At 43.7% G+C, this 16,615-nt stretch overlaps 1 protein-coding gene across 1 annotated transcript in view; it reads right to left on the reverse strand.

Moving 5' to 3' along the window:
* The window catches only part of smad6b (SMAD family member 6b), a 30,038-nt gene extending 27,466 nt beyond the window's left edge, over positions 1–2,572 (reverse strand). Inside the window, exon 1 of the mRNA XM_035396867.1 lies at positions 982–2,572. Within this exon, the coding sequence (XP_035252758.1) occupies positions 982–1,774 (793 nt within the window). The 5' untranslated portion in view covers positions 1,775–2,572. The remainder of the gene's footprint in view (positions 1–981) is intronic.
* Between the last annotated feature and the right edge of the window lie 14,043 nt (positions 2,573–16,615).

Genomic DNA, 16,615 nt, shown 5'->3' on the forward strand with positions numbered 1-16,615 from the left:
TTACTGTATCTGTTGCACCCTCCATAGAAATAACGTATAGGCCTAACAATAATATACACATGTCATAATATATTCTCATTACCAGTTTTTGTCATAATGCTTCATCCTGACATCAACAGTGTAGGTGCTATGTGTAGCCTACATATATACCTCAGAAATAAAATCCAGTTGATAATGTGCAGGTGAAAAAGTCATATCCAAAATGAATACTATTATTACTACTTCCAGGGAATAGGCCTCTTCTTTAAACTCAAGTTAAATCAATACTCTGTTTGCAAGAGTAATCTACATCACCAGATATACGTTTTGGGGCTGTCCAGCTTGTTGCATATTTGAAAAAGTGTACAGACCCGATCATAGGAAAATACTGAAACACGTGCCTCATTTTTGGAATGAACTGTGCATTATAGACAATCCGAGATTTCTGCAAATGTTAATAGTATACATTGGTAACTCTTCTCTTTTTGAACACACAACTTCTGTTATAAAGCTATATAGAGTGGTGGCAAATGATTTAGTCCGCAACTCCTACATTTGGTGGACAGTATGACATTCCGACTTCATTTACTTTTATTGCTAATTTAAAAAGTGGACGGAGGCAATTTATCGACTCTATATTAATTCGTCTGTAAATTCTGGGAATGACAGAACCGGCTCAGAAATGCACCTGAAATGTATACCTAATGAGAAGATGCCAACGACACTGAAATTCACTTACCACCAAATTGATTTCGAATCAGAAAAGGGCCCGAACTCGGGCATTGATGATTACTTACCTTACTGTCACGCATATGCATTACTATTTTGTCCATAAAAATGTCGTTTTGCGTCCTTGAGAACGCGAAAATAATTAGGCAATACACGAACATTCCTCAGATAAACCCGTAGCCTACCATAAATATCCTCAAATGTTTCGCTTATAGACTGTGAAAATCGGTGTGAGAATCAATGAGCAATGTATCTATTAACAGGTGGCCTTACCTGGACCACAGAGTCGACTGTAGTGATAGGGGTTGCAGCACACCGCCGGCCCATCCTGAACACCGAAGCTCTGGCACTCACAAAGCGGCTTTAGCTGAGCCGTGTGCTGCAGGTCAGACCAGCGGTAGAGCTTACAGAGCAGCAGATGCGGAGGGGCCATATGGCCGCCTAACCGCAACTCCGTCCGAGATACCATAACACAATCGCTCGGCATCCCTCCTTTAGACTCCACGGCCTCCAACAGAGTATCCAGCGGTTTTTCCTTTAGTCTTTTTAAAAGGGTGTAGGTGGCGGTCTTGAGCTCCTGCTCGACTACAGAACGGGGTTTCACCTCCTGTCCCCCAGAAGAGCCGGTGTCCCGGAAACTACGGTTCCTTAGCACGAATTGACAGGAACCAGGTTCCTTACCCCGAGGCGTCTCAGTGCTTCTGGGTCCGGTGTAGTCCCGGTCTTTGAATAGACAGCATGTCACCGTTTTGCTTTCGTCCTGCGCGGATCGGGGGCTTCCCTGCTCCAGGACACACATGGCACCCCCATCTTGGTCCAAAATGACCCTAGAGCCGCCGCTCTCTGCGTTATTTCTGGTGCACTCTCTCCCGAAGTCCCCCTCAGTCGACCAGCCTCGGGTCACCGGTCTGAGTTCCGTTTTGGGAATCTTTTCAGGGTTATTGCCGCACAGATCGTCCCGACCCCCCTCGCCGGTATTGCTACTTCCATCTCCCCCGTCTCTATCGGGAATCAAACGGCTTCTCCAGAGTCGCCGCACAAGACCTGAGCGTTTCGACCTGAACATACGACAATTTATAAATCTATATGTGTTCTATTTTTGTTCAGATCTGTGTGGATTCCAATAATTTTTAAGGTCGTCGTACAACATTAATGATTTGTAGATGCCGTGCAGTGCATGCACAGCCGAATGCTGTATATATGTGGCCAAGCCGCAACATTAGAGTATGAGCTAAAATTATATATTGCATTAAAAAGGGATGGGGTGACAAAAATGCACTGCCACATAGAAATCAAAATGCATTCACTTTAGCTAAAATCCTAACACAGAACACGATAATTCGTGTATGTTCTGACAAAGCAACGGCAAGGGGGCACTTGCAAAAATGATCTAGTGATATCGCACTATTCTAGTCCCATGATTGCAAAAACAAACGCATACAAAAGAAAAAGTACATTAAGTAGTATCCCAAGGAAACACTGCGACAGAAACCGATCGGCTCGCGCTCTGCTGTGTTTTTGGACTTTGAAACACCCTCGGCTCTTTTCTTTTTAAAGCGGCAATCGGCGCATGAATGGAGCGGCTCCGCTGCAAATTAATCCCAAGAAAATCCTTGCAGAACTCTCAATCCCAGTGGTTTTCCGCGATATAAGTATTCGTTTAACAATCCCAATATATCCTAATATTCTTGAGGATGAGTGTAGGAACAATCCCTGGGCTCCGACGTACCCCTGGCTCCGTGTTCAGATCTGGTCAAACAGCACCCCAGATTTCTTTCTTTCTCCGTTTCTCTCTCTTTTTTTCAGATTCTGAAGCACACACACGCACGCACACACACACACGGGGCCCCCGAGGAGAGCTATGGAGCCATTGGCTGGCTCCCATCATGTGCTAGTCTAGACACTTTGGCGGCTGTGAGCTGCACTGATTGTTGCGCAAACAAGGTTTCAAGTTTCTTAACTCTTAAAGGCATAACATCCACTTCGTCCCTCTTTAAAGACTATTCTCTAATTCTCTATCGTACTAATGTGCGGATGTGTGGAGCGCATCTTTTAATCGGCGGTCAACTGTATGTGTGTGTTTGTGTGTGTGTGTGTGTGTTTAATATGATATATAATGATAGGCTACATTATTATTATTATTATTATCATCATCATCATCCTCATCATTATTATTATTATTATTATTATTATTATGCATAATTCTACAATTGTTTTATGTTTGAAGTGTTTAGTTTAGTTTAGTTTAGTTTAGTTTAGTTTAGTTTAGTGACAAAGTGGTTGAGTCTTGCAGTGACCAAGGTGCAAGCCCATCATGTGCACTCCCCTCCGGGTTTGCAATTGTGCCACAGGGAGTAAGTTACCTGCACACAAGGAATTTTCACTGGAGCGGGAAGCCCACAAAATTCCAGCATATGACCTCATGACGCGCTGGGCCCCTCATTTGTGTGTGAATTCCAGCCTCATACATCAATCTGTAAGGTAGAATACCTTTAAGGTTCTTTTTAAATGTTTATTTTTTGTTTGTATTGTTGGTTTTAAGGCATTTTCGCACGTTATCAAACCATTAAAGCACGTTTCAGATAGAAGTCGCACTGTGACAAGGAAATGTCAACTGTAACTGCAAATGAAATAATGCAAATTTTATAACGAGTTTTTTTTTTAAATTTAAGTATGCGTTTAAAAGTCAATGCACTGTAAACTAATATGAGTTTTTTTGTGAATAACAGTAGTTTGGAACAGGGGAATTCCAGGTGGGTGACTTTTCCAAAGAGGTATCTTAAAGCTTGTCATATTTTTCCCTGTTTAGTTAAAGCATTTAATTAATGCTACTGTGCCTATCCATTAAAATTTGTCACGTGGGCAGGACGCAGATATTTTTACTTTGTTCTGGCTATAGGTATTTGGCACTAGATGGCATTTAAGCATTGCGTACAAAGCAGTGTAAAATAAATAATAATAATAATAATAATAATAATTATTATTATTATTATAACTGTTCAGCTCTTAAAGAGTTAACGCGCTTTCCTACTGGAGTCAGTCAGGCGCGGCCACACCCCCAGATGTATTAACTTGCTCAGAGTAGCAAAAGTTCAGGAACGAAGAACGCCGATTGGCTCTGAAGTCTTCATGTCTTGCCCCCTTGAGACAAGGATTGGTCCAAAAAGGAAAATAGACGCGCCCACTATGCGGTTGTGATTGACAGTGAATGAAAGAAATTCCCCATTCTCCGGGACGTTGTCAACGCGCTCAATTCTTCAAGCTTTTATTCGCTGGGGCCATATTTAAGTGCGGTGTGGACAGAATTGTCCAGAAGTTTAAGGAGCGATTATGTGACAAAGCACTATATTGCAAAATCCTGACCTAGAGAAAATGTATTAAGAATAAGTGAATAGGAATGAGGTCTTAGTTACTGTATTAATGGTACGTGTGGATTGCGGATCTTGACAGCCAGCAGGTTTTTGCTATAATGTTAATCACGAAAGGGCATCGAAAATGTCCTCTTTCCAAGCTTATGTAATGATTATTATTATTATTATTATTATTATTATCATTATTATTATTTTAAATACCAACATTAAATTAGATTTTATTCCCATCACTCTTGTGAGGGCAGGGCATTGGATGCACAGTGTATTTTTCAGTGTCAGTCAAACCCTCTGACCAGCACCATGCTGAGCAGATCGGTCCAGGACAGCGGTGCTGAGACGCAAGGTTCCTGTGTTAGCAAGTTTATACACAGAGTGAGCGCTAACACTTCCACTGCCGGGTCCCATTTGGAGACATGGTGGAAGCAGCCGCTTTTGGCTCTGCCACATCCTCAGAGGGCGTATGCTGTTTCTAACGCACCACATGGCCCCCAGCAGCACTCTTCATGCCAGGGGTCTGGATTAGCACAAAGCTGTTTGAATAGCAACCATAATCACATATAATAATTATTAACCTTGAGTGTGTTTCAGCTTGGAATAATGCATACATTTTTTTTTCTTTGCTTCGCAGGATTCAAATCTAAGTGCAGTCTGAACCCTCTTTACCCGCCCGCCCCCCCCGCCCCCCACTCCCCCCGGTGGAGTCATGAAGACTGTGTTGTGCGTGCCAGTCTGTGTACAGGAGTCATGTTTCTCCAGCAGGGTCAGGAGGGTCATGGAGGGTGGACACAGAGGGCTTCTTGCCTTCACTACGCTGTGGGCACCTGTTCCAAAAACGTCCTCCTTTGTAACTCAATCACACGTCGGACTGGAGGCTGGAGGGGAGGCGGGGTGGCTCAAGAAAAACTGTTATTACAAACCGCAGTTGATTTTAAAACCATTCCTGCATATTTCTTCATTAAAGTTGAGTAAAATGGCTACTGTTGTCCCACAAACTGATGACCGGAGGTGACCAGAGTCACAGTGAGAATAATGTACAGTAAGCACATCCTCTGCAGCTTGTACAGTGTTGCTCGTGTGTCTTCTTGATTGGGAAGCAGTGCTGACTTACTTTCAGTAATCCAGGCTTGACTGTTTGGTTCGAATGGAATTTTTCCTAACACTGCATATGAATACAAATCTTTTTTAGACAGCCAAATCTGCAACACATTCATGTGGCCATATATGTAGTGTTACTTGGAGACCACAATTATGTGCAACTTTAAAATATGACTAAAATAACATAAAAATAGATTGAACCTACTCCCTGTGCCGGGGGAAATATAGCAGTAGCGGACCAACAACACAGCGTTGGCCATGAGGTATTGTTCTGTGAGTCCCTCGGCAGTCGTAATTCAGGTTATAGGAGGATTTGAGCAACTGTCTTGACAGCACTGCACATGTCTTTCTAAGTATGGTATTGAAATGGCTAAGAGCTCTTCATTCGTACATGTGATGCTGCCAACAGTAAAAAAAATATGTTTGCTTTTTTTGGCTGTACAGAAATGACTGAAAGTTACAGGGAAGGCAAAGATGTGTGATCTGAACAGCAGCCAGTCTCTTATTTTCTGAGAATGACAAGGAGGCAATTCTTTTAAAAACTCTATTGTATTTGTTCACATTTTTGGTGGATAAATCTTCTCATTTGGTGGTGTCTTCGGCTTAGAAATTTAGCCAGGGGTGGGTTAAAATGTAAAATGAATCTTCTTACAAAATACAAAATCCCTCCCAAACAAATATATCCATAAACTACCATTCAAATGGCAAACAGGGAATAAACTATCAAAAAAAGAGGGAAGCAGTCAATATTACATATGAAATACATGAAGTTACGTATTTCAAATAAATGCATGTGTCTAACTGCCCATTCTTGAATTAGGCAATTTTGCATCACTCTTTACTGATGATTAAAATGGCAAATGGTGAACAATTGAGCAAAGCCATTTTCTGCACTTCAAGTTGGCATACAATTATCTTTTTTTGCAGAAATACCTTGTCAGGAGACAATTCTAAATCTACATAAACACACACCCCATTTTCAGAGGAGTCTTTCCCCCTTCCATTCAACGTTTTCCCAAGAGAATGGAAATTGTTTAGGGAATTGAACAGTAGTTTTGGGATCTGTGGTCACGAGTTTGGCACACTAACCTCTACACCATACAGCTGTTCTAATGTGTGCTGTACACGGGTAAGAGCAGTAACCAGTAAGGGTCTCCTCACAGAGTGTTTAATTGAGTCTGTGTGCCTGAAACAGGGCACAGCTGTTTATAAAGGCTCTCCCATGCACAACTGCTCTTTCCACCCGGCTAGGGCCAAACTGCACCCCTGGGGATGCCTGGGGTAATATCCTAATGGTCACGGCAGTTTGGTATGGGACAGACTCTTCAGAAGAATTAGGATTAGACATGACTGAAGGTCCCTGACCTGCAAGAACCACAGGAATCAGGAATGGAAACGTGAGTTTGTGAAAGGCATTTCAAATAATAATGTCCCTGTTTGCGCTTGGGCTTTGGAGTTTGTGCTTGTCTAAGGATGAGAGAGAAAGTGTATTATCCCAGTTTATTGTGTTGTCAATTGTTTATACTGATTACAACTATGAATAGGCTATTACAGTTTAAATATTATTGTCCATTAATCAATTGTTTCCATCCATCCATAATCTAACCTGCTTATTCCTGGTCGGGGTCGCAGAGTGGCTGGAGCCTATCCCAGCATACATTGGGCAAGCGTAATACACCCTGGACAGGTTATCAATCCATTGCAGGGCATGCTTATACCTACGGGAAATTTTGATTCTCCAGTTAGCCTAACCTGTCTTTGGACTGTGGCAGGAAACTGGAGTACCCGCTGGAAACCCATAGGGACACGTGGAGGGTAAACTCTACACAGAAAGGCTTTGAACCCAGGAACATCCTTTTTGTCGTGAGGTGACAGTGCCATCCACTGCACCACCGTTAACCCCAGAATTGATGTTTCAGATGGTGGAATTTCAGTAAACTGTGTTATTGGTCACCCTCTTTAAGGATTGGGCATTATAATACTGTCATTGTTATTGCTCTGGGATATAACATCATCAGCATTATAATTATAAAATATTACCACTGGAAATTTTTCACGGGACTATTCTTGACCCCAAACCAAATGTCACACATGCAATACATGTACATAATGTACTAGTGTCTCATAAAGAGCAAAACAGCCTGAGTGTGCTGTAGCTGAGTGATCCACGGGTTGTGTGGGTGAGAAGCTGCTGAAAGGCCTGTCGCTCTGCCGGTGTATGTGTGTGTGCTTTATGGGTGCACTGATGGATTGGAGGGGTTCAGAGAGGTGCTGTCCTTCCTTTTGAGTGGACCAAAGGAAACATACCGAGAGACCGAAGGATAAGACCATGTTTGTTCCCCATTTTTAAAGGTTGGCGAAGCAAAAGACATTTTAATCCAGAATACAGAACGGAGAAGAGAAGGGGAATAGAAACACACTAATACTCAGTCCTGAATTCCTTTCATTGCTTTTCATTGCATTTATACTTGTGGCCCAAAAGTTCATGACCTCTTGACCCTTCAAGTGAGAGAGGTGGGTGTGTGTAATCTTGGAGCTACGAGACGAATCATGTTCTTCTACCTAAAGAGCCCCTTTATTTGTGTTATTAATGCCCATCAAAAGTGCAGACTGAAACAAAGATATTCCAGCTATCCTGTCCTGCATAGGAGAGCAGTGTGGCACACTGGGGGCGCTGCCCTTCTTCCCTGTAGCAGAGGCGAAGGTAGGAAGAATGGAGGACAATAATAGAAACATCTAAAGGTACAGCAGAGCAGGGGGCTTTAGTTCTGTGAAAAGAGTGTGGTATGAACTCTTCTGGGCATTAATGGAAACAACCTACACATCGGCAAATGCACAAAATTACACTATGGTGCATGCACACTCAGTATGCTGTTTACACATTGTAACACATTGTTACAAACTGTAGTCTTACATTATTTGTCTAATGTGTAAGTTAATTTAAAAATAAAAAACTGCTTTTTTTGCAGGTAAAAGGGGACTTTGTTTTATATTCAGCACAGTGTTCTTTAAGCTAAACAGCACTGCTTGAAGCAGAGGGAATCTTTCCTCTGCATCTTTAAAATAAGCTCTTATGGGGAAATACAAATTTATGCAGTATCATGACCTTTTAGTCTACAGCAGAATCTTAGAATATGTTAAATGTAGTTTGAACTAACTTTGAAAATATGAAGGGTATGTATAGAGATTTGTTATTATTTGTTACTTCTATTTGCTGTCATAGCTCAGTGGAGGCTTCAAAGTAATTAATTGGCTTTCCAATAGCAAACCAGTGCATCCTACTTAAATTATCACCCCACACAGATTCTTTATTCTTTGAGTGAAATACATCATTGATTCAGCGCATTTATGGAATGAATTTCCTTAACTAATTTAATGTTTGCATCACTAAAATGTAATTGCATCAAATCAATAAACTATGTAAGCAGTAGGGGTTGGCTGTGAGAAAGACACATCTATAAATTGTTATGGATAAAGAGACCATTTTTTTCAAACTGATTTAGGGGAAAGATTATGCATCATGAGAAGGAAATATTGAAAGAGGGCCAGGGGGAGGGAGAGAGGAAAAAAGGAAGAAAGAAAGAGAGGGGGAGGGAGGGAGGGCAGGGGGAGAGAGAGAGAGAGAGAGAGAAGACAGTTAAATCCTTAATTGGGAGCAATTTGATTAATTTGGTTCTGTTGGAGACGGGAAGTCCGAGGAGACAGAGCCTGAGGCCCAGAGTGTGTTGTCTTCGGTCTGTATCGCGGGGAGTAATCAATGCCCCCGGGCTGGCTGTCAGGAGAGAGGCTCCATGATTGCATTCCTACTGATCTGGGCCGTCATCAGCCCACTCACAGGGTCAGAGGGGCGGGGCTGCTGACTGAGGCTGCTGCCAGTCCTCCAGAAGCCCCGCCCAGCCCTCCCCCATGTCCCGTGTCCATCGCTGTTTGAGAACAGAGCTCGACAGATCAGTCCTGATTCATTTTTCGCACAAGAATTGTTTTGTTTGGTGGAACAGCACGCTGGGGTCGTGGAGATGAAGGTTCGAGGGAAAGTCAACAGGACCCACGCCAGGACCCTGGTCAAGTTCCTGATCTTATCTGAGCTGTGCTGCACTGATCTTTGCTTGCCGTACTGTGCTGGTGTTTGCTGTGCTGTACTGTACTGATATTTTCTGTGCTGTACTGTGCTGTGCCATGCTGAGGTCAACTGTGTAATGCTATACTGTGCGACACCAAAAGGGTTGAGCTGTGCTGGCCTGACCTGAGCGGTGTTGATGTGAGTCGCATAAACAGTTAGCGCCCCAGTATCTGGGAGGGTTGCCTTGGCTCTGTTTAAGGGCAAACGGTGAGTGTGAAAGCCGTCATTCATCATTCACAGACGCGGGGTTCCCCTCACGCTGAGCGCTCTAGCTCACTGTCACATCCAGCTCCACACTCGCAGAGATTTATTACTCCTCAGGGGTCATGACATCATCACATTGCTCCCACACCAGTGCTCCTTTCCTCATCTTCATCTACCTCAGCGAGAACATACAGTTAATCTCAAGACATAAAACAAAAAATGTGTGTGTGTGTGTGTGTGTGTGTGTGTGTGTGTGTGTGGGTGTGTTGGTGTGTTGGTGTGTAGGTGACGGGGATTGACTGACCTGCCATCAAACGATCATAAGAAAACTCTCCCACCAAAAAGAATGATATTCCTGTCAAATATTCAGCCCGCTAGCACAGATTCAGGAAATGGGAAAGGTCATGTGACTTTACTCCTAACCATATTATTACCATTTCAAAAGCTTACAGTTTGGCGTCACCATTGTAGATCAATGTGGTGGTTATATGAAAGCTCTTGTCAAAACCATGAGCCCCCCCTTTCCTGACCGACAGAAACAGCATGGCTGTGGCCGCCATCATTGGGTCCTGCTGCAGTCAGACCCAGCCCTGCAGAAGAATAATATTTTCTCACTCTTTTATCAGCATTTGTTCAGTGGTTCATGGAGACAGCCATTAAAATCCAGATAACTCATGCAAATGTCTAATCGTGCTGTCTGACAAATTGATGGAAATACATTCCTTATGACCCAAATTACAGACAGGTCCACCCACAAAGGCAGGAGGGAGTCTGTGCTGGGGACTGCTGTCCCCCTGTCATTCCCTCATGGTTATGGAAGAGGCCACCTCTGGCTTTGAGACCACACTGCATCACGGTGAAGAGCAAGTTAATGATTTATGAATGCACTCCAGCAGGACAACAGGTACTGTTCCTGAGTGAATGTGAGTGTGTGTTTGTGTGCATGGGAGTGAAGAATTTCATCTTAGTGTTTCCAGCCAAACACAGGTAGCCCACGGGTAAAATTGATTTATTGTCCTGATTTGAATGCAGTAGAGACATGGACTTAGGCAGTATGTTCCCTTAATATTCCAGTCTGTAGTGATAGGCCCAAAGCACAGATCCAGCACAGTGCAGACAGAGCTTCAGAGAGTAACTGCATTAACTCACTGACAATAGACTTTTCAGATCGCAGGTGGTTTTTTGCTACAGAATCTAAAACAAACTCTAATTTCACACACACACACACACACATGCGTGCACATACACACACACACACACACACAGTGGCGTGCACAGGCTCTCCAAGGGGCATGGGCAAAAAATGAAGAAAGTGCACCTTCTCTGCATGCAACAACGGGGGTGGGGGGAGGGCATGCATTAGGTCACACACACACACAAACACACACGCAAGACTGTGTCTCTCAGCGACATGCACAGACCTTCTGATAAGGCATTTGTTCATTTGTCCTTTGCTATTGTGTTGTTACTTGTGTAGCGTCCAAAGGCTCACCTATGACTTATATACCCTGTAATAAGACTGCGACCCTAAGACAAATGTATTTCTTTGAACATACCCTCTGCACTCCATCTAATGAACAAAATGAACTCTCCCTCCCTAGGGGAAAAACAAAAAATTAAGGAAAAACAGTTGGTCCCAAAAAATATATTCAACTTCCTTCTTTCAGACTGAATGCTCAGCAAAGTCCTCCGATTGATTGTGTATTTGAAAATGTTAATGACCTCTGTGTGGTTCATGCCAATGTCTGTCTCAATGGACAGTAGGAGCAGATTTTGTTAAGCAGCTTGTTTTTTTTTTTTTTTTACCGGCTTCAGTTTCAAAAAAGCGTTTCATTGAAGCAGTTGTCACAGGCAATGTGGCATAGATTTTGAGGAGCTTTATTAGGGTAGGGAATCCTATTTAGAGTGCCCCTATGGTAAAAAAAAAACACACATTTAGTTTTTGCCCCTAGTAGCTTGTGACCTTTTTTGAGAAACTCAAGTGTGGTGTGACCTTAGGGGGAAAATGAAGCATTCCTTTAGGGTACAGACCTACCCTGGTTAAATAAAGGTTTCAAAAATAAGGGCACTTTGGCACTCAGAGTGTGTGCACACCACTGCACACAATCACACACACACACACACACAGATAGAGAGAGAGAGAGAGAGAGAGAGAGCGCAGTGTCTTTACATTACCGCAGTTTTCAGTGGGAAAAGTACACCAAAAAATACTTAACACTGAAAATATTAAAGAATGCCAATGTCAACAGTAAAAAAAAAGAAAATGGCCCAGCCAAAATAAACTTGCACTAAGCACAGATCTGCACACCTCAGGAAGATAGGACACTCAGGCTCCAGCTAAACATTCCCTTTTAACCTCAAATGTGAATTAAAAGCAAACATATACAAGCACTTTTTTGTTCCCCTTTCTGAACACTGGAAAGTGTCAAAATGGCCAAAAAAGATTAAAAACACTACAAAAAAAATATGTTTGTGAAAAAGAGTTGCATTTATTATCATATATTATATTACATGAGTGAAAATTTAGAACCACTTCAATTTCAAATTCAGTATCAGTCAGTTTTATTTTTATATAGAGTTCAGACCAAGGTGTTCCATGTCCTGAACAGTTAAAACAATCACCAAAATACGGAACACATGCAAAGCACCGTTCAGTCAGTCACTGACAAGCTACACAAAATCACAGCCAAAAATAAATGTTTCCACATTTCTGATCTTAGCTGGCACACAGTTTCACCAGAGATGAGTGAAGGTCACTGGAACTCTGGATGAAGGACTTTGGTCTTGCTGGCACCTGGGCATCACCAGTAGTCATTTTCTTTGCATAAAGATGTAACTGGCACATACTGTGCTAATGTATGATGACTCCTTCCCATTTAAGGCCTTATACGTTTCTACCTAATCACTGACACACTGTTTAAAAGCAGCCATAGCAATGATTTCAAAACAGGTGTGAAGTATTCACTCCAGTGTGTATGAGTCAATAGCCTGGCAGCTGCCTTTTGTACAAGCAGCAACCTATTTCCTTCATGTTCGGTAGTCCAACTACAGTAGTATGGATGAGACTTACCAACACTTTGCATCTTTCCTGCTGAAAGACGAAATATGTTTTGCCATGTTTCTGATATGATAAATGTTTTTATTATTATGAAATTCTACATATTAACAATGACAACAAAAACAGTAATTTGATAATTCAACAAAAAATTCATTAGAAAATACAAGCATACCACACACACACACACACATACACACACACACACGCACACGCACACACCCACTTGGATGGTGGGTTCAGTAAAATGTGTTCACAGGCCCTGATTCTTGGTCTGTGGAAAGAACAGATACTCACATGGTGTGAATTGCTCTGTTTTTGAGCCCCAGTAAAACTGAACTTTCTTCAAAACACTATAGAACACATTGCCAAGTATGATGTCAGTTCCCTGTACAGATATTTTATATAATATCAACCTCTGTTCAACAAAAAGCCGCACCAGATTTGCCAGCGAGCCAGCAGAGGTGGATTTTCCTTTTAGTTTGAATGCCTGACTCTGAAGGCTTACTAAGGAAAGCTCGGAGGTTGGAAAAGATCCGAAGCTGTGTTGTTTATTATCACTTAAAATGTAAAACGTAAAATGTAAAACATTGCTGGATTCCTAGTTAATTGACAGTTGGGATAATACAGCACCCCCGTCTTTCTGTAGCTCGACAGATAATCTGATCCTGAGGGACAGAAAAGTTCATTGCGTTGGCTTGTTACTCTTGGAATTTGGATGGTCTTTAGTCTTTGTTAAAGTATAGCAACAACATTCTAGCATGTCAGATTGACTTTGTATGTGGGCTGATGTTGAAAGAACACCATTACTCTGGTTATCTTCAAATTGTAGGGCTACTCATTCTGACATGGGCTGGGTGTGTGTGCAGCTGCATCTGGTGTTAATGTACCATCAGTGCACAGTTGAACTTAGATAATTAAAGGTAAAATTAACATAAGTGCACATACATTCACAACAATAAACTAATAATGGGCACATGTAAGACCGCAACTTGGTTTAACGGTAACAGTAACAAAATTGTATATGACACACCCTGGAAGATGTCACATTGCTAATCTGCAAGCCATGAAGCACACACACACACACACACACACGGACACACACACACACACACAAACAAAGGGAAGAATGTATCTAATATGCGGTATGCAGTATTACAATTCTTTCAGCTTGTTGTGCGTTGTCAGCCACTCTGATCAGTGGGGACCCAGGACTCTGCATATTGTATGCCCAAGAACAGGCACTGAAGCTTGGCTATACATGTTCACTTTAGGCTCAGGCTCTGGCCTTCACATGCGCCCTGTTACAGCTACAGCAGATTAAACATACACTCATTCCCAGTCTCATTTCTAATCATTGCAGAGCATGCCCAAACACTATCTCATTTTGTACTCATGCAGTTGATTATGGATTTTAAATTATGAATTGCAAAACTGTAAACAGCTCACATTCTGGTAGTAATACATTTCATCCTGAGCTTTGACACATTACAACAAGGGCCTGTACCTTTCAACTTGCATCCCACATCAAGGAGTTCAGTGCTTTTATGAAAATAATTTAAATGTTGAAAGAAATGCAAAACTATACAATCTACACAATAGTTTGAAAGAGATGTTTAATGTTTGGTGGACTCTGGAGGTGGGTGGGTCATATTGTGATTTGTCTCGAAATGATACAAGTAATTTTTTATATAGCTACACATGAAATCATGACTAATTTACCACTGCAATTCTGCCGACTGCAATCCACCCTTCCTAAACTAAGCTATGCCCATTTATGGATTAGCACTGGTATAGTCAGAATTTGATACTGGAACCAATGCTTTAACAGGTGTTTGCTGCTTGACAGTCCTACTCCTTAGTTTGAGCATAACACACAGAAACCCTCTAGTGAAATATCTGTATTGGTAAGATTAATGAAGTGGTTTAGCTTGCTTTACTATATTTAAGAATCTCCTCTGCTAAGACAGTGAGCCACAGAGTGAATGCCTGGCTGCAGGGAGGTTGTTATGGCCTGTAGGACTTCTCTGCCTGTAGCTCTGTCGGATGCTCATTAGTTCTACCGTTGGTTTATCTAGTGTTTGTGGGGTGTGGGAGGGGCGGACGGGGAGGGGGACCTGATAACACGCTGGTGTGGCGTCGGACTAGTCATTGCCACAGCTTCCATTTAAAAACCCGCCAGTTGATAGCGTATCAGCAGACAGGCTGCGCTGGGGAGACAGGGTGTCCGGCACCAAACTGCTTCCCAAAAATAGCCCCTGTCCGAAACCAAGCCCCCCTCCCCCAGGTCTGGAGAGGTCCGCCATAGGAATAACATGTCATCAGGGCCCATTGCTGTTAATGGAGCTCCAGGAGAGGGCAAGAGGCGCTCCCACCCCCCCCCCCCACCCCCCATACTCCCCAGCAGCCAGACTAGGAGCCCCCTCACAAACATACTCCTCTGAGGGCCGGGGAGATAATGGACGCTTACATGCCTGCTCTGCTAATCTGGAGTTAAGGGAACCACCGCAATCACGGTCTCCCAAGCACCGAAGGGACGCGACACTTCTCTCCTCCCACACTTATCAGGGTGTACTCCAGTCCACTTCTCCTCCTCTCCTGATTGCACACAATATCCTCATTTAGATGGAGATTAAGCACGCTTTCTGTGGCCCCGCAGAAAAACACAGTCACCGCCGAACGCGCGCGTTAACCCTCTGCGGGGCCAGCCCTCCCCCAGGAAGCCCCGCGGCGGAGCTCGGGCTCGGCGGCAGAAACGTTCTGTTCTCCTGGAGCCGATAGCGTGCGCCAGCTCCTCGCGCGGCGCGCGCACCTTGGCAGAGCCCGCATCGCGAAACCGTGCCCCTCCATTGCACCAGAGCCCAGACCCAGGCCTGCCCGCTGGAGCATGTTTTTTTCATTAGGTGTCCTTCTGTCTCCACCCAGAGAACCGGGGGTGATTTAAGCCCTGGTGGTGCGGTGGGGTCAGCTGCGTGACCCGCACCCCCCCCCCCTCCACCCCACCCCTCCCCCCACTCCCTTCGCTCGCCCCAGGATGATTTACTCAGTTCCCACTCAGGCCGAGCTGCTGCCCGCGCACGGGCCTCCCCGAAGGCTCGCTTGCCCGAGCTGCAGCACAAAATCACGCTCGCCTGATTCCGCATCATCTTTCTTTCTGTTCTCCGTGCGGTGGAAAGTGCAAATGAAAACAGGAAGGAAAAAAATGAGAAGAGATGTGAAAGAAGGAGAGCTCAGATGAATGAATTATGCGACAGTAAAACGTGACGACTCAAGTTCTGAGCTCTACAGTGTCCTGTCCGAAGGACGTGAGGCTGGGGAGGAAGTGAGGAAATCCCAGGGACAGGATGTGATGGAGAGCCGCTCTGCTTGCGACAGAGTTTGCATTTGCATTTACTACCTGCAGTAGCCAAGAGGGATATGGTACAAATCGCCTATCAACTGCAGGTTTTGTTTGTCCTTGACCCCCTGGATACCTAGCTTATACATAGTTACTGACATCTCACTCCAGATCCAAGAAGGTCTGTGTTAAAAAAAAAAAGCTGAAAAGAGAAAAAGCAACTGACCACAAGGCGACTGGTCAAACCGTTTTTACTTTCGCATATTGATCTCCTGACTCCTTTCCTGCAAAGTGAACCACACATGGACCACACTTCCCTCCATCTGCTGAACTAACCCGGATGGGCCATGCAGATATTAATGAGGGTGGCAGTGTTGCCCTGACCTTGCCATCACCCCTCTCAGGGTTCAGCTCGAAGACTCATTTCTGGCCTTTTTTTCCCCTTCTCTGCTGTTTTCCCCCTGTTTTCTCGCCATTTTTGAATTTATCCTTTCTTCCGTTTCTGGGCTGTCCTGACCCCGGTGAACCCACTCACTGGGGAGAGGCAAATGCTCGATGGCACGTCTCTGCGTTCCACAACGCCAGCTCCCAGCAGAGAGAGTTTAATGGACTGGACTTCACCACAGGAAACTGTTTCGAGGAAATATGCAATTCATTTGTATTTTTTTTTCTGCACTGTAAAATGGCACGGAAGCAGACAGGAGTCACTTTCATTCCCTTCCCCC

This window comes from Anguilla anguilla, chromosome 16 (assembly GCF_013347855.1).
Source record: "Anguilla anguilla isolate fAngAng1 chromosome 16, fAngAng1.pri, whole genome shotgun sequence".
Lineage (NCBI taxonomy): Eukaryota > Metazoa > Chordata > Actinopteri > Anguilliformes > Anguillidae > Anguilla > Anguilla anguilla.